General features: G+C 52.7%; 15 protein-coding genes across 15 annotated transcripts; 6 read left to right on the plus strand and 9 right to left on the minus strand.

Annotated features, from left to right (window-relative positions):
* Positions 1–214: 214 nt before the first annotated feature.
* LDX57_002792 (putative homogentisate 1,2-dioxygenase) lies at positions 215–2,039 on the plus strand (the record flags this gene model as incomplete). The annotated part of the gene is made up of 7 exons (XM_046084438.1): positions 215–337; positions 393–415; positions 474–648; positions 717–1,319; positions 1,371–1,533; positions 1,592–1,714; positions 1,780–2,039. 7 exons carry the CDS (start codon positions 215–217, stop codon positions 2,037–2,039), a joined length of 1,470 nt encoding a protein of 489 aa, XP_045940401.1.
* Positions 2,040–2,799: 760 nt separating this feature from the next.
* LDX57_002793 (uncharacterized protein) lies at positions 2,800–3,328 on the plus strand (the record flags this gene model as incomplete). Its single annotated transcript, XM_046084439.1, has 2 exons — positions 2,800–3,002; positions 3,076–3,328. 2 exons carry the CDS (start codon positions 2,800–2,802, stop codon positions 3,326–3,328), a joined length of 456 nt encoding a protein of 151 aa, XP_045940402.1.
* A 783-nt stretch (positions 3,329–4,111) lies between these two features.
* Positions 4,112–5,520, minus strand: LDX57_002794 (serine/threonine-protein phosphatase; the record flags this gene model as incomplete). The annotated part of the gene is made up of 6 exons (XM_046084440.1): positions 4,112–4,184; positions 4,261–4,333; positions 4,399–4,932; positions 5,015–5,120; positions 5,223–5,264; positions 5,359–5,520. The coding sequence occupies 6 exons, from the start codon at positions 5,518–5,520 to the stop codon at positions 4,112–4,114; spliced, it is 990 nt and encodes a 329-aa protein (XP_045940403.1).
* A 328-nt stretch (positions 5,521–5,848) lies between these two features.
* Positions 5,849–7,823, minus strand: LDX57_002795 (proteasome inhibitor PI31 family protein). The gene is made up of 2 exons (XM_046084441.1): positions 7,119–7,823; positions 5,849–7,055 (listed from the first exon to the last, which is right to left on the minus strand). The coding sequence occupies exons 1-2, from the start codon at positions 7,303–7,305 to the stop codon at positions 6,175–6,177; spliced, it is 1,068 nt and encodes a 355-aa protein (XP_045940404.1). The 5' UTR covers positions 7,306–7,823; the 3' UTR covers positions 5,849–6,174.
* A 62-nt stretch (positions 7,824–7,885) lies between these two features.
* On the plus strand, positions 7,886–8,795 carry LDX57_002796 (glutathione S-transferase family protein; the record flags this gene model as incomplete). The annotated part of the gene is made up of 4 exons (XM_046084442.1): positions 7,886–7,964; positions 8,038–8,084; positions 8,149–8,186; positions 8,234–8,795. The coding sequence occupies 4 exons, from the start codon at positions 7,886–7,888 to the stop codon at positions 8,793–8,795; spliced, it is 726 nt and encodes a 241-aa protein (XP_045940405.1).
* A 274-nt stretch (positions 8,796–9,069) lies between these two features.
* Positions 9,070–10,125, plus strand: LDX57_002797 (uncharacterized protein; the record flags this gene model as incomplete). The annotated part of the gene is made up of 4 exons (XM_046084443.1): positions 9,070–9,082; positions 9,149–9,532; positions 9,592–9,899; positions 9,952–10,125. 4 exons carry the CDS (start codon positions 9,070–9,072, stop codon positions 10,123–10,125), a joined length of 879 nt encoding a protein of 292 aa, XP_045940406.1.
* Positions 10,126–11,372: 1,247 nt separating this feature from the next.
* Positions 11,373–12,184, plus strand: LDX57_002798 (sugar O-acetyltransferase; the record flags this gene model as incomplete). Its single annotated transcript, XM_046084444.1, has 3 exons — positions 11,373–11,533; positions 11,608–12,007; positions 12,074–12,184. The coding sequence occupies 3 exons, from the start codon at positions 11,373–11,375 to the stop codon at positions 12,182–12,184; spliced, it is 672 nt and encodes a 223-aa protein (XP_045940407.1).
* A 282-nt stretch (positions 12,185–12,466) lies between these two features.
* Positions 12,467–13,498, minus strand: LDX57_002799 (acyl-CoA dehydrogenase family protein; the record flags this gene model as incomplete). Its single annotated transcript, XM_046084445.1, has 3 exons — positions 12,467–12,803; positions 12,863–13,231; positions 13,290–13,498. The coding sequence occupies 3 exons, from the start codon at positions 13,496–13,498 to the stop codon at positions 12,467–12,469; spliced, it is 915 nt and encodes a 304-aa protein (XP_045940408.1).
* Positions 13,499–13,535: 37 nt separating this feature from the next.
* On the minus strand, positions 13,536–14,186 carry LDX57_002800 (uncharacterized protein; the record flags this gene model as incomplete). The annotated part of the gene is made up of 1 exon (XM_046084446.1): positions 13,536–14,186. The coding sequence occupies one exon, from the start codon at positions 14,184–14,186 to the stop codon at positions 13,536–13,538; it is 651 nt and encodes a 216-aa protein (XP_045940409.1).
* A 578-nt stretch (positions 14,187–14,764) lies between these two features.
* Positions 14,765–15,934, minus strand: LDX57_002801 (uncharacterized protein; the record flags this gene model as incomplete). The annotated part of the gene is made up of 1 exon (XM_046084447.1): positions 14,765–15,934. The coding sequence occupies one exon, from the start codon at positions 15,932–15,934 to the stop codon at positions 14,765–14,767; it is 1,170 nt and encodes a 389-aa protein (XP_045940410.1).
* A 270-nt stretch (positions 15,935–16,204) lies between these two features.
* LDX57_002802 (uncharacterized protein) lies at positions 16,205–16,909 on the minus strand (the record flags this gene model as incomplete). The annotated part of the gene is made up of 1 exon (XM_046084448.1): positions 16,205–16,909. The coding sequence occupies one exon, from the start codon at positions 16,907–16,909 to the stop codon at positions 16,205–16,207; it is 705 nt and encodes a 234-aa protein (XP_045940411.1).
* A 1,442-nt stretch (positions 16,910–18,351) lies between these two features.
* Positions 18,352–19,896, plus strand: LDX57_002803 (uncharacterized protein; the record flags this gene model as incomplete). The annotated part of the gene is made up of 3 exons (XM_046084449.1): positions 18,352–18,609; positions 18,680–19,699; positions 19,750–19,896. The coding sequence occupies 3 exons, from the start codon at positions 18,352–18,354 to the stop codon at positions 19,894–19,896; spliced, it is 1,425 nt and encodes a 474-aa protein (XP_045940412.1).
* A 593-nt stretch (positions 19,897–20,489) lies between these two features.
* LDX57_002804 (transcription factor domain-containing protein) lies at positions 20,490–22,306 on the minus strand (the record flags this gene model as incomplete). The annotated part of the gene is made up of 3 exons (XM_046084450.1): positions 21,276–22,306; positions 20,805–21,221; positions 20,490–20,742 (listed from the first exon to the last, which is right to left on the minus strand). The coding sequence occupies exons 1-3, from the start codon at positions 21,977–21,979 to the stop codon at positions 20,490–20,492; spliced, it is 1,374 nt and encodes a 457-aa protein (XP_045940413.1). The 5' UTR covers positions 21,980–22,306.
* Positions 22,288–22,689, minus strand: LDX57_002805 (Zn(II)2Cys6 transcription factor domain-containing protein). Its single transcript, XM_046084451.1, has 2 exons — positions 22,477–22,689; positions 22,288–22,419 (listed from the first exon to the last, which is right to left on the minus strand). Exons 1-2 carry the CDS (start codon positions 22,607–22,609, stop codon positions 22,331–22,333), a joined length of 222 nt encoding a protein of 73 aa, XP_045940414.1. The 5' UTR covers positions 22,610–22,689; the 3' UTR covers positions 22,288–22,330.
* A 298-nt stretch (positions 22,690–22,987) lies between these two features.
* On the minus strand, positions 22,988–23,698 carry LDX57_002806 (hydrophobin family protein; the record flags this gene model as incomplete). The annotated part of the gene is made up of 2 exons (XM_046084452.1): positions 22,988–23,394; positions 23,452–23,698. 2 exons carry the CDS (start codon positions 23,696–23,698, stop codon positions 23,279–23,281), a joined length of 363 nt encoding a protein of 120 aa, XP_045940415.1. The 3' UTR covers positions 22,988–23,278.
* Between the last annotated feature and the right edge of the window lie 1,205 nt (positions 23,699–24,903).

The following is a 24,903-nucleotide window of genomic DNA, read 5'->3' on the forward strand; positions in this document are numbered from 1 at the left end:
GCCGCCGGCTGCCTTGGCCTCTCCCGAACCCCTGCCTCAAACTCTCAATAATATGGCATGGCGATGTTGGTGCGCAAGGGAGGATGGTGCCCCCACAGTGGCTCAAGGGGCCGGGGTATATGAGTTCGCCATTTCCCTGACCGAGCAACCGATTTGAGTGTATGTAATTGATTCTGTCTGTGGTCGGAGATCTATACAATCAATCCTATACAACATGTCATCCTCTACAAGTACCCTGTCGGACCCCCAGGAATATCAAAAGATCTTCCACTGGGCGGAAACCCAGAAGGATGGTGCCATTCCTTCCTTTAGCACACGGCGAAACGATCCATATGAGGTATGTGGATGTCCTATCAATCCCAGTGTTCAAGTCAATTGTTAATATCTCCTAGTATCAATCCGGCTTCGGAAACTCGTACGCATCTCTGCACACTCTTTGCAACCAAGCCACCAGCTGATGGAAACCAAAACAGGTTTATGTCCGAGGCGGTGCCAGGAACTATTCCCCACGGCCAGAATAGCCCTCGCAACGTTCGCTTCGGGCTGTATGCAGAACAGATCACCGCTACGGCCTTTGTAGCACCGCGACATGCCAACAAAAAGGCTTGGCTATACCGTGCTCGTCCTGCCGTGGCTCACCAAGGATTTGTACGCAGTACCTAAATTTTTGGCAATTTTGCACCAAGAAAGTGAACTGACTGGTGCCCACTATCTAGACGGATCTCCCCGACAACAAAGACACCGAGTCGAACTTCTTGCCACTCAACCCCCGAGTTCATGTATCACCCACTCAGTTGGCCTGGCACCCCTTTGAGATCCCCAGCGGGGAGGAGGTGGATTTTGTCTCTGGCCTAAAGACGGTCGCTGGCTCGGGAGACCCGACTCTCCGGGAGGGTTTAGCCACCCATGTATACGCTGCGAATACCAGCATGACTAAAAAGGCCTTTGTAAACTCGGACGGTGAATTCCTAATCCTTCCCCAGCAAGGCGCGCTGGATATCCAGACAGAATTCGGCCCGCTGTTTGTCCAGCCGGGAGAGCTTGTTGTCATTCAAAGGGGGCTGCGTTTCCGCGTCGAATTGCCGGACGGGCCTTCGCGAGGCTATATCCTTGAAGTCTGGGGCACGCACTACGAGCTGCCCGAACTGGGACCGCTCGGGGCTAACGGACTCGCCAATCCTCGAGATTTCCTGTCGCCCGTTGCTCGATACGAGATTGCTCAGGAGCCGTGGGAAATTATCTACAAGCTGGGAGGAAAGTTTTTCAGCAGCAGGCAAAACCATAGTCCGTTTGACGTCGTTGCCTGGCATGGCAACTATGTAAGTGTCCCTGTGGATTTCTACATGATCATCGTGAAACTAACCGATTAGGTCCCTTACAAATATGACCTGACCAAGTTTGTCAACGTCGGCTCCATCTCAGTCGATCACATCGATCCCTCCATTTTCTGCGTGCTTACCGCCAAATCCCGGGATCTGACGGCGCCTCTGGCCGATTTGCTCATCTTCTCTCCTAGATGGGATGTTGCATCGCGTATGTCTTGCCAAGAAACCCCATGTACTCTTTTCTGTTGACTGACATTTCACTCCAGACACCTACCGGCCGCCTTACTACCACCGGAACGTAGCATCCGAACTGATGGGTCTCATCTACGGAGAATATGGCGGCCGATCGGACGCCTTCAAGCCAGGAAGTATCTCTTTCGAATGTGGTAGTGAGTTCGGCCTTTCCACCCCCCCCCACCCCTATTAGTGAACCAGTACACTGACATCAGCAAAGTGGTGCCCCATGGCGTCGCCTATGAGGAGTTCAAAGTTGCGTCGGAGAACCCGCCGCCGGTCGCGCGCATCTCCGAGGCTTCGATCGCCTTCATGTTCGAGTCGAGTCGCCCGTTCACTATCACCGATTATGCATGGAACAGCAACAAGCGACATGAGCACGAGCCGAAGATGTGGGACAGCCTGGTGGATAACTTCTCCAAGTATAAGGACGAGGTCGAGGAAATTCTGGCGCGCAAGGCCAAGGGGCTGAGGATTTGAGTCACCGAGTTGGATATATTAGAACGCTGTATATAAGATTATGGATATCATGAATTGATGTTGTCTTTTCTCAAGTCTCAAGACCTGTACAACGTGAATCCGACACCTCATTGACCGGGTTCCAGACGCCTATCTATTATTAGCCACCCCCTGCCTTGAGGGATCCTGTGTAACGCTGGCAGGCTCTAAGAGAACGCGCAAAGCACAGCGAGTTAATCCCATTCATACTTCCATAAGGTCTACCAGGTCCCGCCTCCCCGTCAGCCGGGCTGAGCCAAGCGCATAAGCCCAAGTCAGCCGCCCAACGCGGAGAGACATGATACGAGCCGGACTGTTGCTTATTTACCCTTCCAGGAACATGATCGACGGAGAGTTCGTTCTATGTCTTGGACCTGTCTTGCTGTTTTCAAGCCTCCTTTGTTACTCAGCAGCTGTTGATGTATACTTTCGTGGCTGATTGGGTGGGTCGAGTTGGGTTCGGTGACTCTGTATCATGACATGTCTCATCTTCCTTTCATTGACGGAGGTTATTTACGGAACACATACAGCGAAAAGTGGCGGATGGAGAGATGCTGGAGATGCTGGAGATGCTGGAGATGCTGGAGAGGTATAAAGATGAGGATGGTGCCGGTCAATTGAGGATCCGTTCAATCCAGCAATCCAGTTCTTCAGCGAAAAGCATCGCGTTCATCTCAAAACCGACGACACTTTCATTCCCTCAAACTTCTTGACAAATTCAAATCATTCAATATCAATCATCATGCAATTCTCCGCCCTCGCCGCCCTCTTGGCCGCCGGATCTGCCGTCGCAGCCCCGAGCACCGTCGCCAAACGCAGCAGCGCGCTGCAAATCACCGACTTCTGGGCCAATGCCTCCAGGGCTAGCCAGACCTCGAATCTGCACTTTGTTTTGACCGATCCCAACTATCCCGACGACACCCCCGTGGACTGCAATGTGATCTGGTCAGTGGTGCTTCGTAGTACATACTTACTCAAGATTAACCCATGGTACTGACTTGAGGATGTCAACCGGCAGGAACTTCAACGGAAGCCCCGACGAGAACGCCCGCTGTCTCGGGAGCCAGTATTATATTCGCTTTCCTAACGGAGGCAAGGACATCAGCCAGCTCACGGTGGAGCTGGAGCGCGTCGAGGGGCCCATCCCCGTGAAGGGCCAGGCGGTGTTGAACGACGAGACGGAGGGATCGAAGTGGAAGTGCGGACCGACTGACAACCCCGGCGTGACGGAGCGATGCACCTATGACGGCATGCTGGAGATCCCTGTCTAAGGACTAGTTGTAGTGGTGTTGTGATTGCTTCACATGGTTTTGTGTGCTGTATTCCGGTGTGTAGGTTGAAGAGGACGTTGATTTGCTTGTTCCGTTGGTATGATAGTTGAAATCATTGATCCGATTCTGTCAGCGCGGGTCTTACAATGGCCAAATTCTTCCCGTCTTCTGATGTAGTGGGTTGAAGGGATACTCAGAGTCTCATTCAGAGACATCGACTGTACCCTGCACCTGTCACGTGCACCATGCCTGAGGATCGCCGTTTCGAGGAACTTGGTGCGTGCTCCCTCTCCAGCAGGCGGGGGGTTCTCCAGATTACGATTCATTCCTCGCACTGTCAACTCTAGGCTAAAGACCTTCGGGCATCCAGACACGCCATGATGGCCCAATGTGGCGGGGCTGCAGCAAATCCCTGGAAAAAGGAGATGGGCATCGATGAGGTCATACGGACTACTTGGCCATCGCCATAGCATGACAACTCATCCAGATGGCACAATCCAGGGCACATGAAAAAAAAAAAAAAAAAAAAAGAGAGAAAAAGAAAAAAAAAACCAGAATAGTGAGAAGAATGAGAATAAAGATAAAATCTTGCGAACGTCTTTTTATTTTCATGGATGGTATCAACACGGCCAGAATTACGGACATACAATTATTCGGGCACTTCGCCTGCCTGTATGCGAATGGTTCCATATCCCAGGTGCCCTTTCGAAGGGTCGGGGCCTCATCTTGCCGGAGGTGAGTGAAAATCGGCGCGGGAAACATAACAAGTCTATCACGATCGGATTAAAGGAAATAGTCGGGCGTGCGCCTCGATACCATCGGTTCTCCTGCGCGCGGGCAGGGATCAAACTGTAGGCTAGAGGGAGAAAAATCCCGTGTCAGTACCAAATGCAAAGAACAGACGAAGAAGGGTGGATCCGGGCCAAACATACAACGTATACTTCAGATGCTCATCAATTTCCATAATGGCGGCCTGGTTACCGCACCGGTAGCAGTAGTTCGGAGCTAGGCGGGACGTGAGCACGCGAATTCAATAAGGGACAAGGGAAGTCGGGCAGAAGAAAGCATACCCGAGAAAATAGTCACGACATTCCGGTCCTGCGACCAATTGTATCCCTCCATTACCAGTTGATGCGCTCGTGCCACCAGAGTCAAGCCGTTGTTGTGATTAAATGCCTCCGAGATATCCTGCCCGAATGTGTATCCAGCACCACGGGGGGAGATACCCCAGCCGCATCGGTCGTCGGGATCACTCCACAGCAAGTCACACATCGGCCCCTCGTGGGGAACTTCCTGGATTCGGTCCAGCGACCGGATGTTGTCGAGCGTGTCGATCGACGGGCTCAGACCGCCGTGAAGACAGAAGATCTGGTTCTCAATGAGTGCGGTGAGGGGGAGGTAGTCGAAAAGGTCGGTGAAGTATTTCCACACGTTGGCGTTGCCATATTTGCGCAGGCACTCGTCGTAGAAACCGTACACTTGCGTGATCTGGCGGGACTCGTGGTTTCCTCGGAGAATCGTGATCCGCTGGGGGTAACGGATCTTGAGGCTGACGAGAAGGGTCACGGTTTCGACGGAGTAGTAACCCCGATCGACGTAGTCACCTGCAACCAAGGAACGAGCGGCGGTGAGCGGCGGATCCCAACGAGTCGAAGCAAACAATAAGAGAGACAGAGGGAATCTCACCCATGAACAGGTAGTTGGTGTCTGGATTCGGTCCGCCAATACGGAAAAGCTCCATCAAGTCATGGAATTGACCGTGTATATCACCGCACACAGTGACCGGGCATTTCTACCACGGTGAGGTCAGCCCCGGGCATCGGTCGCAACGGCCTGGGAAAATGTCGTCGGGGTCCCATGACGAACACGACCCGACCGAGTGGAAAAAACTTACAACGGGCTGCACGTTTGACTCCTCCTGCAACACTTCCCTTGCCTGTCCGATTCCAAGCGAAAAAAGTCCACTGTCAGAATGATATGCCGCCATCGTGATTTTTCAAATCTACGATTCAGAGGTAGAGGTAACGCACTCGGTCACACAGTCTTCGTACATCTTCCTCCGCCAGTTGCTTGCAGCTCATCAAGTTCTCGATCCATCCGTCCAGCGTCGGTATCGACCCAGGGTCGGTGGTGGGCGACAGATGGTGGGGTTCGGGCGACCGCGCCGCATCGATCTCCATGTTGTTATCCATTGCAAGGGACCACGAGCAATGATTCAGGGGGTGAAAGGAGATGCTAAATTAGCAACCGAGGAGGGGCGGAAAAGCTGAAATGGGATGGTCTCGTGAGGCAGGGCTTGGGTCTGTTTTTTCGGTGCTGAGAACAATGATCCACACACACCAGCTACGCGCGCAGAATGGAACAAGCAGAATCAAAAGAAGAAACCAGACAATCGGGTCACGCGGAGACAACAACCCGAGGACTGGAGTTGGGGGGAAAAGGATGGGGGGGTGTGGTGGATAAGAGCGATGGGGGGGAAAAGGCAAGAGAGGGAGAGAGAGAGAGAGGGAAGAGACGAACGGGAGAGGGAGAGTTGTGTTGGGAGGAGTGACCGAGTAGCTTTGGCCGCCTTTGGGCTGCCGTGCGCCACACCGGCCAACGCCACAACTTGTCCTTAAGTTCTGCTCTCCCCACGATTCCTTGACACTCCCCCGCCAATCCGTTCGACAATTCTTTTAAAATCGAACTGGAGACTCGACCAGACGAATTCTCTCGTCACTAGAAATTATAGATATTCCGGGTCATAATTCATACAACTTAAGTGCTATTAACATGATCCATTCGTAAAACTGTGCCCCTGTGCTTTTTCTTGCTCCGGCGAACAAATTTCCTAACCGCGCGCCTAACTAAATGATGTCACCGCCAAATCCGCCAAATCCTCCGCCGGCGCCGCTTCCACCAAAAGGTCCGCGCCCTCGTCCAAACGGTGATCCTCCCGGACCGACCGGATCGTATCGAGCTCCGGGAGGTGCTTGCGGGTCATATCCTCGGCTTCGTCCACCACCGCCAAACAAAGGGTCGTCGAATGTAGGGTGCATGCCACCTCCACCGCCTCCCAAGCCCGGACCAACGCCACCCCGCAAGGGGTCATGCGGACCGAGTCCAGGGGGGTATAAATCCCGATCGCCAATACTCAACGGATTTCTCCCGCCGAATCCGGGGTGATAGCCTCGGGGAGGCCGCTGGATCTCGAACTCGTCCTCGAAGCCGGGAGGGGCGAAGTCACCAGGGGGAACCGGCCGACGCGGAGCGGCCGCCAAGGGATCATCGAAAGGATAAGGACGAGCAGGTTGAGGGAGCGGGTCATCTGCTAAGGGATTTCGCGGCGGCGGCCGTTCTCCCCGCGGTTCCTGCGAGGCCTGGCTGTTTGAAGGCTCATACCCTTCCTTGTATACCCCGGGGGCGAGTTTCTGGATAACGTTGATCTTGAACAGAGCGATAAGATCGGTCAGACGTGAGGACGAGATAAAGACATCGCTTAGACGGTCGGAGGTGAGATCGGCCGATGTGATCGGGAGGGAGGACGGGGAGATGAAATCCTTGGCGGCAACGTCGAACGACGTAGTTCTGTCATCCCCAAGCGCCAGCGCCAGGATAACGGCATTATTCCCCAGTCGATTCACTTTAAGTAGGTATTGCATGGAGGATTGCGGGTGAGAGTATCGAAAGGCTAAGGTATCGTTCACGTTCCATTCCGATGGCAAAGAGGGGCTATCTGAGGAGCTGGCTGTTACCACGAAGATGGATTAGCAAAAGTCAAGACGATAACGGGGAGAAAGATGGTTTCTACAGAGTCTGTGTTCTTCTCCTAGTCCTACCAGCTTAAAACCGACAGCGACCATGGAGGCATGGCCGATGAGAGCAACGGCCTCGGTCGCCGATTTCAGACTCGATTCTGCAGTGCCGTCTCCCTGCAGAGCGCTTCCTGCAAGTGACAGCACGTGGTCGGGGCGAAGAGCATCAGAATTTGTAGCCATCCTGGAGGGATGTTGAATGTGATGACTGAGTGCGAAATGGTGTTTTGCGATGAGTCCACGCTATGAGAGCGAGAGAGGTGAAGGACTCTTGACAGGCAGCGACCCGAATGCGCAAGCCATCATGTCATCCGCTTATCGGGCCTGCGCTTATCGGCTTAGTCATTGCAGATCATCTGTCTCTCGGGCTATGCCTTTTCGGGAAGGCGATACAAGCTGTCGCGTCGCCTCCTGAGAATTGGACGGTAGACACTCTGCTCTGTCGTCATTCCAGCAGTTTGACAATCCAGTGGCCTGGACGGCTAAGATACTGGTTCTTCGATCTCCGGGGATCATCATTATCCGGAGACTTTGTCAGTAGTCATGATTCAGCTCGAAATGCATTATTAATCTTCACCCCTGCTAGTGGGGGCACAATCCCGTATATATATCTGCAGAACAGCCCAACACCACGATTCATGATTGTGATGTCTTACTCTTGATCATATTGGTAGAACCCACAATCCATACGCATTGCACAGCTTGCGATTATTTTCGATAAAATTTCCAAGCCACCTCTACTCCGTACAAGCGAACCCCAACCATGGCCTCCATGCAGATCGTCTTCTTTGACCTGACATCCAAGGACCCACGCGGAACCTGGACACCTAATCCTTGGAAGAGTATGTCAACATCTTCATATTCATGTTAATTGCCATATTTCTGCTACCTCCGTTCTAAGTTAACTTGGCGTAGCTCGTCTTGTCCTGAACTTCAAAGGTCTGGATTATCGGACTGAATGGGTGAGTTAAGTTCCAGGACGTTTGTGTCGCGAGACCCGAACACCCGACTAACGTATGCCGGCAGGTGGAGTATCCTGATGTCAAACCGACCCTCGAGGGACAGTCAGTTATCTCTATTCACGTGGAGACACGGTCTAACTCTTGCGCAGCGTCTCCCCGGATGATGATGGCGCCTACACCATTCCCACCGTTGCACTCCCAGATGGAAAGTACATAATGGACTCGCGGAAGATCACAGAGCATCTGGAGGAAGCCCATCCGCAGCCAAGCCTACGTCTCGACTCACCCTATCTTTCCAAGGCCGAAGACCTCTGGAAACGTTACATAACCGCTCTTCGTCCCGTCTTCATTCCCCAGATCCCGAAGCGTTTGCTTAACGATGCTAGTATCGACTATTGGTGCACCACCAGGGAAAGGATATTCAATATGCCTGTTGACCAACTAGAGAAAGAGCTCGGAGGGGAACGGGGATGGAATGAGACTACCGCGGTGATCCAGGAAGCCACGGCTTTATTGAGCGAAAACAAAGGTCCCTTTTTTGAAGGAGAGGTTGTTGGCTATGCAGACTTTGTGTGGGCGAGTGTCCTGCTCTTCTGTGTGCGAATGGGACCGGACTTTCTCGAGGAGGCGCTCAAGAGGAGCGGCAATCCTCAGGTGCACCTTGACCTTCTAGAGGCGGTGAAGCCGTGGTCGGACAATAATCATCAGTGAGCCTGTAACTGCATGGGCGGTGTTTGGGGATATAGATGATACTAGTCGTAGTATAAAAAGAAAACGAGGTTGAATCGTTGAATGTTGTACGAAATCCAGAGAAAGTACACCGTAAGCGCGGCGGGGAGAGTCAGGTGAGCATCCGTCCCTGTTGGGCCTAACGTGACCCCGTGCCAGCAGCTGCCCGATGCGGTAAAATCGCCCACTGCGTTCCTCCTTCTCTCGCCTCCAAGACTTGTCTCGCCACGTTATTCTTGTGGTGTCGCACGGAAGTATGCCACGACTGGGTATGTAACCAGCTGGGGACTGGAGTGAACTCTGATTAGTCTGTCACCTACCTGACCTCGATGTAGGCCCCGCGTGCCTGACGTGCAGAGAAAAATGCCGGAAATGCGACCGCGCTCGTCCGGCCTGTAATCGTTGCATCACCAAAGGCCTGGACTGCGGGGGATATCCGGAACAGTTCCGGTTCTGTGGTATCGCCAGTCGCGGGAAATGGAAAGGAGCCCAGGCTCCAGTAGGCGATCGAAATGCAAGAGTACGCTCCGGACGAGTTACTCGACAGCAGACCCGGGAGTCGTCGACTGCGGAGCCGGTGTCGGGAGACACTTCGAAGTCTTCGGAGCAAACACAAACATCTTCAACCTTGGTGAGGCCAATCGAGAGCCCGCAGAATCCGTCGGATGAAATCGTGCGGATCCTCGGTCTGGCCGAGACCGAGACTCTTCTCTCACACTGTAGGCGCGTCCATATCCCTTGGAGCGTGTCAGAATGAAAGAATAACGTGGCCGCGCAGATGATAGCTTCATTTGTCCGCATCAAATCTCAGGGGTTGGGGATGACGTAGATAATCCTTACCGATCCTATATCCTCCCGCTGGCCCGGCAGCAAATAGGGTTACTCTATGCCGTGCTGGGCCTGTCTGCAGCTCATCTTGGCAAGTTGACTGACAATTCTGCGCTTCATGACACCACGGCCGTCGAATATCGCCTCAGAGCGATTCGTGCGTTGAGTAAGGAGATTCGACGAAGCCAGAGCGAGACTTTGCTTGCGGATGAGCAGGATGCTGTGCTGGCTATCATTCAGATTCTGCTGCTTCACGACGTAAGTATGGTGTTTGCTATGAGTTGCCGACAGCCTGGCTCACCTTCTATAGATCGCGGAAACTGGGGTCTCAAGTCACGGAATTCACATTACAGGGGCCATGTCTGTGTGCAAGAGACTGTTAATTGCCGAGGGGCTAAGTGGACATCGCCAGCGGGCAGTGTTTTTCCTAGGGAACCTGGCCTGGTCCGTCCTCACGATATCTTTGATGCGCCAAATCGGCTGACAGTACGCAGGCTTGATATCATACGAGGGTTTGCCGGCGCCGAGCGATTATGCTTCTCCCAAGACGTTCGAGAAATGGTGGCATTTGCTAGCGACTTCAAATTCGAGTTGGTGAATGGGTGCCCAAGGGACGTCTTTCTGATCATCGGAGGCGTCCTGGATAAAGCCAAAGAGCACACGTTAGGGTGGCTAACGTGGGACGAGTTTCAAATTGCTTTGCTTTTGGCAAAACATAAATTATATTCTTGGGACCAAAAGAGCTTTACATTTCCCAATGCTGACCCCCGCTGGCCGGCAGCAGCGGAAGCGTTTCGGTATGCATGTATACTGCGCATCCTTCGGCTTCTAGATCCAGTTCAACCCGCCAACACTCCCGAGATACAGGATTGCGTGACAAAGATTCTGGATGCTACTGCCGAGATTCCCCCTGATTGCTCGATCGTAGAGCTTTTGATCTTGCCCCTTTTCATGGCCGGTGTCGATTCTCTAGCGCCTCACTCGCGATATTACGTGGTCTGTCGGCTAAACGAAATCGAAAGGAGATCTGAGATTCGAAATCCAATACCAAAAGAATTGCTCCAGAAGGTGTGGGATGCTAGGGCGGCCCAATCTCCTGATGATGATAAGAATGTATCATGGACGGAATTTGTTAGTTCTCTTATCTTATGACTCGGCACCATTTCAACTCGCAACCGCTGATGTGGTACAGACTCATTCGCCTGAATTGGCGCGACAGCATGACTATCTCATCATATGAAACAAGCTTTCCAAGAGATCGATTAACCTCGCATATGGGAACAACATACCCTGCTTTCGAATCGTCCGGTCGGATGATTCCATGATGTGTCATGCAAAGCAAGCTGCCTGCATTCCACACGAGACACATGTATCAAGAATGCTGATCGTCGGAGTGTATACATTGCCTTGAAGGATACATGAATACCGTCCAAGGAGCAAACTATGGTATTGAAATTCGAGATGGCCAGCCTGTCAGAGCGAAATATGGGTTATTGTATCCAAGAGCGAAAGAGAGACGATGCATTGTACGGAGTAGTAAACGCTGGCGGCGGGACCATCCCAATCGGGCAGGTCAGCCAGCACCTCAGCCTTCCAGGTGGATCATTCTCAATCTTGTTTCCTTTCCCTCCCCCACGTCGCCTCATCAACCCATCTATATAAAGAGTGAAAGCTGATGCCCATGGCTTCCAATTTAAATCGCTAGTCCATCCCGTTTGATCCCCACGCACCATGACATCGTCCAAGGAATGGCAGAAAATGCTGAACGGCGAGCTCTACTGGCCTTGGGATGACGACCTTCAAGCCAACCGCGATCGATGCCGAGAGGCATGCAAACGCTTCAACGAGGCAGGGCCGGTGACCCGGCGCCGGAGGGTCGAACTATGGCGGGAGTAAGTGCGATGACTTCTCTCTCGGTCGATACACTGTTCCTGTGTCTCCCGTATTGACAGTGAGATCGGCACAGCATTGTCGGTGACACGCGCCCTCTGCCACCAATTCACTCCGACCCGAAAGAAGATGCGAAACTTTTTGACGCAACGGACCCTGCCGTGGATCCTCCGATCTCCGTGGACCACGGCCTGAACTTCAAGGTCGGCAAGGGCACCTTTTTGAATTCCAACATGTTGGTCCTGGATACCTGCCTGATTACCATCGGGGAGAGGTCGTTGTTTGGCCCGAATGTGTCTCTTTACGGTGCAACGCACCCTCTGGATCCGGCGGTGCGCCAAGGTCTCGAGGGTCCGGAAGCAGGCAAGGAGATTCATATTGGTGATGACGTGTGGATTGGCGGGAGTGTGATTATCCTCGCTGGCGTGACGATCGGGCGAGGATGTACTATCGGCGCTGGATCAGTTGTCACCAGGGTATGTCGAGAACGTCTTCTCCAACCGACAAAAGACTGGGTGTTTATGTGCTGATGCCAATTATAGAGTGTTCCTCCATTCCATTTCGCTGCCGGGAACCCTGCGCGCGTTATTCGGCGCATCGAGACGACCATGGACCCGGACCAAGCTGTCAAGAATGAAGGAAAATCGGGGTAAGATCGAAATGGGATTCAGATAGAGCAGATGGACTATCTTCGGATTAAGGAAAGACGTCTGCTCTGAAAGCAAGACCTCCAGCACGATGTAACGAATAGCTGCAACGCTCGGTAGATGTTCCCAGTAATTCTTCCGCGGATGAAATACTGCTGGCCGGGTCATAACCCACGATAAAGATATGGATTGAGATGCATGATCGATGGAAACACCATGAGTCGATTTCTAGTTTTGGTATCCTATTTGTACGGGGAAAAATCGAGAAAGCCCTAAATCAGAATAGTTTTACAACATGGCCTTGGGGAACTTCTTCATTGCCTGCCGCACTCCCAAGTCGGCCAGAATCTCCTCCGTTCCACCCAGAATGGCGTCAAATTTGTAAGTGCGGTGGAACATCTCGATGACCTTGCCCATGCCACTCTGGGTGATTCCACGACCGCCGAAGATGTTGGTGGCCATATCAGCGATCTCCTGCGCCGACCGAGTGGCGTGCGACTTGAGCAGAGCAATCGGCCCACCCAAGTTCGCGGCCTGCTGGGTATACGTCATGTTGCACATCTGGAAAGCAATGGATTCCAACCAAGCCTGATTAGACTCACAGAGAGAGATCATCCGGGCGAGCCTGCAATGGCGGCTTGGTCAGTACTCGTTTCAACATGCCGAAGGGGGAGGAGTTCATACTTTTGTCGCATGACCGGTTGCTCGATCAATTTCTTGTTAAAGACCAAGCGCTGGTTGCACCATTTCAGGCACTCTTCGACCACGGTCATCGACATGCGAATCACACCACTGGCCATCATGAACCGCTCGTGGTTGAAGTTGCTCATGATGACAATGAAACCCTTGTGCTCCTCACCCAGCAGATTCTCCACGGGGACCTTGACATTCTCAAACTGAACGAACGCCGTACCTGCGGTGGTCGAGTAGGAAGTCTTGATTTGCTTGGTCTCCACGTTCTCATCGCGCGGAATGAGAAGTACCGAGAATCCCTTCTCCGTGCGACAGCCCGTGACGAAGTAGTCGGCAAACATGCCGTTAGTGATCCATTTCCTATTACAACATGTCAGAGAGCAGTTCAATGGGATTCAACGGGATGACGGGTCCGTACTTGGTGCCGTTTACAATATAATGTTTGCCATCGGGAGTCTTTTCGGCCGTGGTACGAAGACCAGCCACGTCACTGCCCGCAAATGCCTCGGTGATGGCCAAACACATCTTCTTCTTGCCCGACAAGACCTCCGCCGTGATTTTCTCGCGAAGAGGAGCGTTGGGGAGCCACTGCTGGACAGCCGTCAAACTAATAGCCATGCCGGCCATATTTCCATCCGAGAAGCCTGCAGACAGCCGTTAGATCTCAAAGTGGCTCAACAGGGAGACAGCGGGGACCTGGCGACAAACCTCGCGCATTGGCTCTGACTAGCTCCTGAGACACGATCATGTCATGCAGGTAGTCGAACTCCTCCCCGTCCACGACGCCTCCAAGCAATTTCCGACCGTGCAAGTGCTTCCCCGGACCCAGGCGCATAGCCAGGATGTTCGTCTCCGCCATGCGATCAATCAACCCTTGGCTGATGTATGTACCGTCCTTCTCCTTCTCCTGCGCCTCGGGGGTAACGTAGCGATCGGTGAACTCGCGCACGGCACGCTGCAGGCGACGATGACTATCCTTGTAATAGGGGCTCTTGAACTGCGGGCGCAACCACAGGGGTTCGGCATAAGGAACGGCGCTGAGACTGCCGGGTTCGGGGCTTGTGACCTCGGGGGACTCGCCGGCGACGGTGCCGACGCAGAGCTCGTCGCGGTATTTATCTAGCACCTCCTGGCGGTGGAGGTTATAGAAGGCGGCCGTGGCGTCCTTGCCCGCCACTTGGGCCAGCACCACACTGCCGCCAGGGTGTGCATCGAGGAAATCGGTCAGATCATAGACGCGGTGATCGATGATGCACCAGGTCGAGTCTTCGGAGGTGTGCTTGGCCACCTCGTCGCGGGAGAAAACTTTGGCCATGATGGAAGAAGGTTAGCGATGCGGAGAGGCAAGCATGGGGAAAAGGCAGCGGGAGGATTTGCGGGGAAGGATATCAGGATGCAATAAATACCTGAGCCATTGACGGGTTGATTCATCTCGATACTCTCCGACCCTCCGCAGCCCCAATTTTGGGTTGCTGCAGACACGTGCCGGGCCAATCACGGGGCTGCGATTACGGACGTTGCCGGGAGCCGAGGTTGTTGCCTCTTCAGGCAGCCAGGCAGTCAGGCAGTCAGGCCGGCCCCCGGTTAGTGACCTTTGATGACTCCTGATGGCAGATGGACTATGACCAGGACCATGTCGCCAGGATGCCTTAGACGGTCCGTTGAGAAAGATCGGGCTCTCTTGATCCAGGCAGTTCACTACACCTCTACCTACCCCTTCTCTCGAAATCATATACCTCGGTTCGTTGATGTCATCAAATTGAACAAAGTATCCCCTCTGAGTGAGCGGAGGATCGATCACTAATCAAATGCATCTCGTTATAATCTATGCGATACGAATTCTGTCGGCCCTATGCCCTGTCTAGTCCATCACCGCCGAGCCACCATGACCACCTACGACAGCTCCAATCTCAACGCATCATACTGCACGTACACCGTGCCAGGCAGGACCGCCGTTTCCACGTCCGTGGCGTTATAGGGCAGATGCAGTCTCAACGAGTTGTCTCCCACCTGCAGCCAGTCCGTGGGAAATTCCATGCGGGACGCCACCTGGTAGCAACTGATGGCCGATCGCACGATGCAGCTGCTGGACTGGTTGAAGCCCACCAGCAACGTGAGCGGTTCCTCCTGCTCGTTGATGTAACTCTCCAGCGCCAGATTACTGTACGGCTCATCCGGCTTGTACTCGTCGGTGTTGCCGGATGCCGTCTTGGCCCCTGCAAGCTGGATGGTCAGCGTGGCGGTCTTCCGGCGCCGAAGCTGCTGCTTGGTCAAGGCGAAGTTGATTCTCCAGTCATGCGTCGTGTTGTATTCCACGTCGGAGTTGTCCGGCGTAGGTCCGAACACCGACCAATGCACCGTGTTGAAATCCGTGGCCGGGTCGCTGCTGCCGATCGTGTAGTTGACACCGCTCGGGAAGTCCTCTTGCCAGTCGTATGCGCCCCAGTAGATCAGATACTCTGGGGGCTGGAGTGGGTAGGTCTCATCGCGCGCGACGCCGTGTAGGAATTCTCCCGACGACTTGTCCGGCGTTCCGAGACGCCAGACCTCCACACCCGCCGATTCCTCCTTCCACGTTTCGTCGATCTTCAGCGCTTTTCCAGCGCGTACATTCAAGCCGTCCTTCACGAAGTCGCCGAAGATGCTGTCGGCGTAGACAGTGAGTCGGTACTTGCCTTCGGCGACGTGATCGATCTTGAATCGCCCGTTCTGGTCAATCTCCGCCCAGTATTGGTGCGAGGATGCATCCACGGAGTTGTCCTGGAAGTATTGCCCGGTGACGGTGAGGATAGCGATCGGTCGCTTGGCCCCACGAGGTAGCTTCACCCGACCTTGGATACTGCCACGGTGGCTGGAGGGCACGTATCCGATGACATGTTTGGCGATCGAGTCGTAGAATTCGACATTCCAATCTGGGTCTGCCAGGGCGCTGGCTTCCGATCGCAGCTCCTCAATCGAGGCCGAGCCTTTCCCACCGTTGAAGAAATAATACTGCGGGCCAAAAGTGCGGTCGAAGCCATTCGTAATGTTGGGCGTTCCCTCGCCATGATGGTTCGAGACCATGTAGTTGTAAACAATGCCGTCCACTGTGAGGTCCGAGTGTAGTGGTCCCTATACCTGTGTCAGTACTCGGTTCGGACGAGAGGAATGATCTAACGAACCCCGTAGTAGGTGTCCTGGCGAAAGCGAGTTAGCAACCGAACGTATTGATTTACCCCTAGGTAACATACCTTGGTATTCATCACAAGCCATGCGCCATACGTCGTTCCGTCCGACGTAGATCCATCAGCGTATAAACCGTGGACATCGTTGTCTCGCCATTCTATATCTCCGTTAACATTTGACAGTCGAGGGAAAGGGAGGTAGGCTCGTACTGTTCGAAAACGTGTACTTTGTGAAGTACTCCGAGAACTGTGAATAGTACTCATCGTCAGGAGTATTATTAAACCTCCAGGTTGCATCCTGCACAACGATCTGCTTGTCAATCGCCTCGTGACTTGGAAGCGGAGCTGTCTGGACCTCACTCGAGGTCAGATGTGTCCAGAGATCCGTATTCGGCCTTAGCAGCGTCCTGAACTCCTGCAGATTGCGCAGGAACGGCGTCGTCTCGTTATAGTATGCCAATCGACTGAACATGTGCAAACCCGTCTCACCATCGCGAAGAAACCAGTATTGTTGGAACTGCTGGCCCGTGGGAGTGTACGTGTCGTTGAGAACCACCCCGGCGTACTTAGTGCCCGTGGAGTCGGTGCCCTTGACGATCTCGAGCACTGGGTTGGTAGATCCGGCAGTGTAGAAGCCCGACGGCGTGCAGTAGCAGTCCAAGTAGGGCCCGACACCGCTAGACCCGGACTGGGGACCGAGGAGGTCTTGACCGTCAAGAAAGAGGTCCTCGACCCGTCCTTTGGCTTTGGTGAAGATCGCCGTGAGACGGTCGTTGGCGAGGGTGATTTTGCTGTCGGTCTCAGAGACGTTGAGGGCTGCAGACGCGAGGGTCGCCCAGATGGGCAGAGTGGACAGGGAGAGCCCTAGATGCATCTTGAGAAATGGCAGGCAGGGTGAATACCTCCTGTTACCAATTCAGTGCCTTACGACGGATGTGGATATGGGCGCGAAGGTCCATGCATGACGAAGAACATTTCCCCTCTTATAATCCCACGATGGGTTCATCATGCCGGTAGGTTTTACCCCGAAACTGCGACTAAGCTTTTCTGAGATGACGGATAGGATCATACTACCTGCGGGTAAGCAGACATGGCTGTGATATCACCGCGTGGTATTCACGAATCCCCTGCCAAGAAGCTGTGGAATGTGGAGCCCCGGATTTGGGGAGAAAACGCTGGGGAAAAACAGACTCGGGGCTTATATGGACGGAATAATTCTTCGGCCAGCATTCGCCCGACAAAATGAAATTAAATCCTGCACAATGCTGCGGGGAAGATGGTCATTAAAAATTGAAAGTCGTCCTCTTCGGCCTGTCGCCGCTGCTGGCCTCGTGGGTGGATTTCTGGCGTCTGCGATTGCCACCGTGAATGTTGGTATCGTTTACAGCCTGTCGCAAAGTTGCAATTCAGATCTAAAAGGCTATAGGGAGCTCGAGCTGGCGATTCTCTTGAAATCAAGAAGAACAAAAGAACCACAAGCCGCACGAAGGTAAGCCGAGCCCCCTGTTGCACAGCGGCATAATTTCAATTCGAAGTCCTAACCGAGAACGCTGAGAGGTCAAAAGATAGCCCATGACTGATAATCTCGGTTTCAGAATCGCAGATAAAGTCATATAACATTGCTAAAAGATTCGTCATTGCTGTATGCTTCCCTCGATGGCAAAACGATCCCGGCGAAACCCATGGTTCTTCAGCGGTGGCGAAGGCGAACTTTATTCAGACACATCGAAGCAATGAAATGCCAAATAATTTGGTTCGGAACCAGCGATAAGCAGCTCAACCATCGGCAAGGCCCTAATCAATTATTTTCTCGCGTGTCCGGACTGACTTCCGACGGATTTCGGGACACTTTTCGGAATTTCTTCCGGAGGCTTCGTTGTACACCCATAACCTCGGGTATAAAACAAGCACACCTGGACTGCTCGGAAATGACTTCCCTCAAATATTAGTGCCAAGAGCGTTTATCACTCGGGCTAACCCAATGATATTATGTTTCAATTAGCGATCATTGTGGTATGGGGTTTACCAAGGGCCCAGTACGACCCCGGAGACCCGTAGTCCCCACGGGGAACCAGTTCCACTCGAGGACGGAATCAAGATATGATGTTTGAATTTCGGAAGGCGAGGCTGCCAATGCTAGAGGTACGATATTCCATCTGAGCAGACCTCTCCAAGACGTAGATAAAATGTCAACGTGGCGCCCCTTGTCTCGTTCGCTGGCTGTCCATCGCACTCCATCTTCTAGTCCCACATTAAACATTTTAAAACATGGAAAAGATAAATTTAGGGGTCTTACCGGAGTCTGGCTCTGATGATATGAAGACCAACAACTCTGACAAGTCCATCCATCTGGAGGACGTGCCTCGGTCTGCCCTGCAGGAGTCATGGCACAGTGAATCTCCGAACAATCCTCGCAATTGGGCACAATGGAAGAAGGACACGCAGATCCTCATGGTGGCTTTCCACTCTATGGTCGCGACCTTCATGGCCGCTGGTATCATCCCAGCCTATGATACAATGGCAGAAGAATACAATGTGACTGTGCCGGAAGCAAGCTATCTCACCTCAATTCAGGTATGATCTCTGCGTAACCAGACAGTTTGGGTCTCTTGTAGGTGGACTGCGCTTACGCTTGCCGTGATAGATTCTGCTCCTGGGACTCTGTCCATTCATATGGAAACCAATCACCTCGATCTATGGCCGATACCACGTCTTTCTATTTTCCGTGCTGGGAAGCATGGTATGCAACATCGGGGGCGCAAGATGCACAACATACGGAGCACAGATGGCGACAAGGATCCTCACTTCGATACTGATCTCGCCCCCGATTGGCATCGGCAGTGGTGTGATCACGGAGCTTTGCGAGCCTGAGAAACGCGCGCAGAAGTTGGGATGGTGGACGGTGATGATCACGCTTGGCACACCAAGCGGTCCATTCATAATGGGATTCGTCGCGAAACACATAGGCATTGAATGGATATTTTGGATCTTTGCCATCATAAACCTTATCCAATTTATTGCATACCTGGTTCTCGGGGTGGAAACAATGTACCTCTCCGAGTGTGAATCTTCGCTGGGGGCGGGAAACGCTAAGAAATCCGTGTTCAACAAGCTCATTCCACGACGACTTGACTCGCGCCCTCTCAGGGCGCGCGAGTTCATCGAACCCATCTTTCTCTGCCGCTATTATGCAGTCCTGATCCCTGCGGTCGCCCACTCTGTTGTATTCTGCTATGGCAACATCGCGCTAATCGTGGAGATGCCGATTGCATTCGGAGAAAAGTTCGACTTCGATGCCCAGCAGATAGGGCTGCAGTTTATTGCTATCATTATTGGATGTCTCCTCGGCGAACAACTGAGTGGACCCCTTTCTGACTTGTTCTTGAGGAGTCTGAGTAAAAAGAGAGGTTACACTCTACCAGCAGATCGTCTGTGGCTCTCCTATATTGGCTTCGGCACTGTGTTCGCTGGACTCCTGACCTGGGGGTTTCAGTTAAACAAAGCCGTGTCCTGGAATGTCACACCCTGCATTGGTGCGGCCATCGCGAGTTTTGGCAACCAAATCATCACGACGATTCTGATCTCATTTGCTGTCGACAGCTACAAGGAGAAGTCAACTAATGTTGGAGTCTGCATCAACCTGTTCCGCCACATTTATGGCTTTGTAAGGTCTTTCCTTTCCACTGCCCCTGAGACCCTCGCTGACAGAGCTAGATTGGTCCATTCTATTTCCCTCCCATGTTTGAAAGTCTGCAGTTCGCCGGCGCAGCAGGCGTGATGTGTGCTATCATCGGTGCTTGCGCGTTAATTCCTATCATAGCGGTTCAGTTTGTTGCTAGCCGTCAAACCCAACAAGTCTGAGGGCTAGCGACTAGGAAGTTATACTGGGAATAATTTGGGTTTAGAGACAAATTTCTCACGGGAGAATGGGCGGAGAATGAGCATAGGATGATAAGGGCACATGCTCGGGAAGACACGGCATCGTGCGAATAGACTGGGACCTTTGGAGTACAGAATAGACCAGCAGGAATTTCCTCGCTCAATTTTCGTGGCTAGTAAAGGCTGCTAGGCACACTGTTTAGCCACGACATATCCTGGAAATCTGTTAAATCAAAACCGTCAATAAGAATAGCATTCACCCCCTCTCCGAGTGACATATCATTTGTCGCGTTCAACGTGGTGCCGGGCGCTTGGTGATGTGGCGGTAGATCATGGGATGGAGGCGCTTCTGATGCAACACTTTGATATAGAATTTCGAGAGCGGCGACACATCGCCGTGCAGAAGTACTATAGCTTTGGTATTTCCGCAGAATCCCAAGTGCATAGTTCCAAGATCGCGATATTGCTGCGTCGGTTATCTCCTCCACAACGGACGGGCAAAGACGGCCTGCAATCAACACGGTGGCTGCCGTGTAGACATCTGCAACATATGAGCATTGGCACGAAAATTTAGTTTATTTGACCTCACAGAGAATATTGTACCACCATGCTGGTAGTGGACCTGAACTTCCATCGGTCGGAATATTGTCACGAATTAGATCAATGACTTCTTGAGCGACTTTGACACATATCACAGAGCACTGCAGAGCAACGCGATGAGGGAAGGAGTCAACCAAAGAAATCAGTGGATCAGTCACGGCAATGTCACGCGCCGTGCAGTACTTGGAAAGAACAGGCCTAAACAAGAGCATGCGGACGTGCAGAAACCTGAATGAATCAGCAAATTGAGCACTGTGCTTGCATCGTGGTTTCTTATATGGAAGACAAACCTAGCTCGTAGGACGACACCTTGTCGGCGAAAGATCATGTTGTCGGATTGAAGAGATGAAGGGTCGCGCAAATGCAGCGGAAGAGTTCGTGTCCATTTGGACAGAGCCCGGTCAAGATCAAAGATTGTCCGCTCGCCTTGGTTTATCTCCTTATCGAAATAGAAGTCATAGATGTCCTCGGGGCTTTCGTCGGGTACAGGCTTGTTATACAAACTCAATAAAATGTCATTGAGGATCTCATACAACTCGAGGGATTTAGCGTAGAAAGCCATGATGGACGGACGATCGGTCGGTTGCTTGGCTTGAGCACCTGAATCCGTTGGAATATGCTCTTCGTCAACCACGACTGGAAGCGGAACTGAACTACTTGACGCTTTGGATATCATAGCTGGACGACCAAAGGTCATTGATATTACTCTGTGAAGCATCAGAGAAATGTCGAGATGAATGATAGTTTGTGTGTGTACGTACCGATCCATCAGCACGCAACCGTGCCAGATCTTGCGCGCCAATTGCTGTTCTTGTGGATTTCGAAGGCGACAAACAGTCTGTGGAAGGTGTAAACCAAGGCTCTGCGCATTGCGAACGGCCAAGCCAGTGACTATCCAACATTGATGCGCGGAGTCCGTGCTTTGCAGGTATTGTGCCATGAGAAGCAAGCATTGAATCAAACCAGCAGATCCAGTATTCCAAAGGTTGAACTGAAAGAGGTCCTTTGCACGCGAGAAAAATGTATCTGCCGACGACTCCCGTTCGTCTGGAGGAATAAAATCTGCCAGCTGCGAAGCTAGAGCAAAGATGACGTTGAACGTGCACATCAGCATATTCTCGTCCGATTCCAGCGCCTCGCCCGTCCAGATCCTCGCATATTCTGCTCGCAGATGAAGGCCATCGACGAGTGGATACAGCGGAAAGACATAGCACCAGTAAACCTCCATGAGGCTGTCGGCCGTCTTTCTTGGGGGAAGAACGTAACTAGGCACAGTGGGCGGCATTGTCTTCGTCGCGACGAGACTGGGAGATGGCGCCACTCCAAGGACCGAATCCGACGCCGGTCGACATGGTGACGAGACGCGTTTGTCTACAGCCTGCTTTATCTGACGCATGAAGCTGGCCGCACTGGAGCTGCCGAAGAAGCCTTGGGTTGGCTGGCCTTCTTCTACTGCACCCATCATCGCATTCACGCCATCTGTACATTTTTCTGATCGAAGCGGCTGATCTGGCAAATTTCTTGATGGGGAGAACGATGGTTCCTGGGCACCGGCGAGACTGGACCCGGGCGAGACATTATGTGTGGAAGAAGGCTGGCCTCCAGCGGAGGTGCTAGGGATGTTTCTTCTATGTCGCTGCAGGTTGTAAGACAAAGGTGATTCCGAGTTCTGATCTCCAAGATTGGATTCTACTGTTGTCGGTAAACATTCTGGACTTTCTAGATGCCTGATACGATTTTCTAGAGTCGCAATGTAACTGAATTGGGGACACCATTAGTAATTGAACCCAGCCAATGACGGCCACCATCAAACAGCTTACTTTCGCACTGCACGTTTCTTCTCCGGCTCCCCCGTATAGACACACTGTACGCCCTGATCGGACCTCTTCACGCACGGCCCACATACTAGCACAACGCGAAAATCAGTTGGAACGGATTCAATTCCGGGCAGACTGGACATACCCGGTTGGATGCCGTCGCATCGGACCTTGCGGGTCCGGCATTCATCACAGGCGACAGCAATCTTACGGCGTTTGGTTGGTCTGTCCGGAGCTTTACCCCGACGGTCTTTGGAGGCCGGGCCCGGAACGTCCATGAACAAGGATGGATGAGCGACGGAAGTACAAAAGGAGGAAAGGGAAGATTCGGGAGTTGCGCGAAGGAGGGAGAGAAAGAGAGAAGAGGGCGGGAGGCTTGGCACACCGGTGGCTGCCTCGGGTGTCGTTCCGAAGGGCTGCCTGAGGCAGTCTCTGGGTGGCATCCCGTGACGGATTTGCCCTGACTACTTCCGCGTGGTGCTACTCCGCAGTATAGGAAACATAAGTTTCGCTACGCTCACTGGAATTGAGGCTGTTCTACGGAGAACTGCGGTAGGAATCTTTCATGTGAGTAGCGCAACTACTCACATGCATGGACTGTGGCACCGTCAACAAGCCTAGTTCTTACATACTACGAATACAGTACAGCACTGGTTCAATTCAAAAGCTCAAGCATCATCGGAGGTTCAACTGCTTTTGGTGTTGATATGCACATGCACACCGACTAGACGACCGATGCGCGTACAGTAGCTATAAAGAAAGACAAAAAGCAAATGCAACTGGCGTCCCTTGCATGTTCATTGCACAAAGCTAGACTGATATCCGAGCATATCACCCCAGCCACAGCTCAAGAGCACGACTGTACAAGTCACAATATTTATCACTCCCATTTGGCCTAGTGTTCCAGCGTAGCAATAGGAAGACGGCCTCGGTCGGATGATTTCCGCTTAAACTCCAACGGGAACGGCGATGCAAGGAACGACGACGTTGATGCCGTTGTTGACGCTGTTGTTGTCGCAGCAAGCAATGCTACCCTGGCACTGACCGGGGATGAGGTCGATAACTAAATCAAGGGCCCGTTAGTAAGATCACGGATGATTTCCGGATCGGAGGGACTTACGGTCGCTGCAGCCGCTGTACTCTCCAGAGTTCAGACCGGGAATGAGAGGGCCGTCAAGAAGACCCAACAGGTTTGTGTGCTGCTCCGTGCTGAGCTTAGCGCTGGTAGGGTCCGAGTTGCAGCAAGAGCGCTTGCCGTTGGAGCACTTTCCGTAGAGCTCCTGGGCGGCATTGCCAATCTTGGGGCCGGTCTCGGGGAGGGCCAGAGCAGTGGCGGCGAAGAGGGCGGCGACAGCGAAGAACTTCATTGTGACGGTTGGTTTGATAAGGCGGTTGGGCAGTCTTTGGAAAGATGAGAAAACTGAGGTTGGCAAGGCAGTGTAGAGAAAGCTGGTTTGAACTGATGTGATGATAGATGTTGATGGTGGAATCTGGACAGCTTTTATACCTTCGAAGGCCGGTTGTCGAAGACTGCTGAGGGGCTTGTTGACCGAGATACTGCCCAACGTACAGGCCGGATATGCCTCCAACCTGACCCTGGCAGATATCCCTTGCCTGGTGAATCGATGAAGCTCACGGCTGCTTGCCGCCAGGAGAATGTCGTTCGCTAGCCTGGGATTTCGATCTGCCATACGATGAAGAGTATGCATTATCGCCACCGCTTCGACTCGATCAGGTAAACAAAGGGGATGTGATATATCATAACTCGCAATTCCCCTGCAGAAAAAACCGATCGCCTCTCCATCGGCCACGTAAGGACTGACTCACATATGCCTCAGGAACAGGTTTCACGGATGAAAGAAGACGCTTTCCGGGTACAATGCAAAGATCTTCACACACTATACGCGATCTATTGAGCATCTAGAGAGCCTTATTTGATGAGAAACTTTCGCAAGAGACCTCACGTCGTCTGAGTCTGGCTGACCTCCATGGGCCAGCCAATATTCGGAAATCAATGGAGAGGTTGAAGTTCTCTTACGCGGTAGGAACGTCTAGAGCGATCACTGTTTTACGTATCTCGTACTGGGGTGATCGATCCAGGAACTGGCGGAGAGGGAGGCTGCAGGGTGGCGTAGAAACGGAGATGGACGAGCAGATCTTAGCTGCGCCTCTCGTCGCTCATCCCGAATTGTGGCCGGAAAGAGCCCGATACTAGGGGCAAGTGCAGAGCTCACTGGCCTCATTGCTCCGAAGCTTACGCTGCATATCCCCAGCTTGTTGCTGATTAGGGGCGCGCTGAGTATTGAATAAAGCCCTGCGTGGCTCTGAACCTTCTTTCCCAAGATTTCACTCAGTCAGGCTACCTGCTAAAATCATTCGCACTTGCCAGGCAGCGCCTCCTGGCCTCGATCGCGATGCCGATGTCGATTGGGGTGACTGACTCCGGAGTTCGCGCCTGTTAGGGGAGCCAGAAATGTCTGCTCACTCTGGCACACCCACAAAAGGCGATAGGTTCGAGGAGGATGAAAGAGAAATTTAAGAATCAATAGTTCCACCCAGATGCATTAAGTCG

This window comes from Aspergillus melleus, assembly GCF_016097325.1.
Source record: "Aspergillus melleus strain CBS 546.65 chromosome Unknown contig1, whole genome shotgun sequence".
In the NCBI taxonomy this organism is placed as follows: Eukaryota; Fungi; Ascomycota; class Eurotiomycetes; order Eurotiales; family Aspergillaceae; genus Aspergillus; species Aspergillus melleus.

Bases quoted from the DNA above. Each gene is read 5' to 3' on its own strand.
- LDX57_002805 (XM_046084451.1), bottom strand. From the start codon at position 22,609: ATGGACGTTCCGGGCCCGGCCTCCAAAGACCGTCGGGGTAAAGCTCCG. The intron at 22,420-22,476 runs GTATGTCCAGTC...GCGTTGTGCTAG, and splicing joins ATGCGACGGCATCCAACCGG to TATGTGGGCCGTGCGTGAAG.
- LDX57_002795 (XM_046084441.1), bottom strand. From the start codon at position 7,305: ATGGCTACAAATTCTGATGCTCTTCGCCCCGACCACGTGCTGTCACTT. The intron at 7,056-7,118 runs GTAGAAACCATC...TCGTGGTAACAG, and splicing joins AGGAGAAGAACACAGACTCT to CCAGCTCCTCAGATAGCCCC.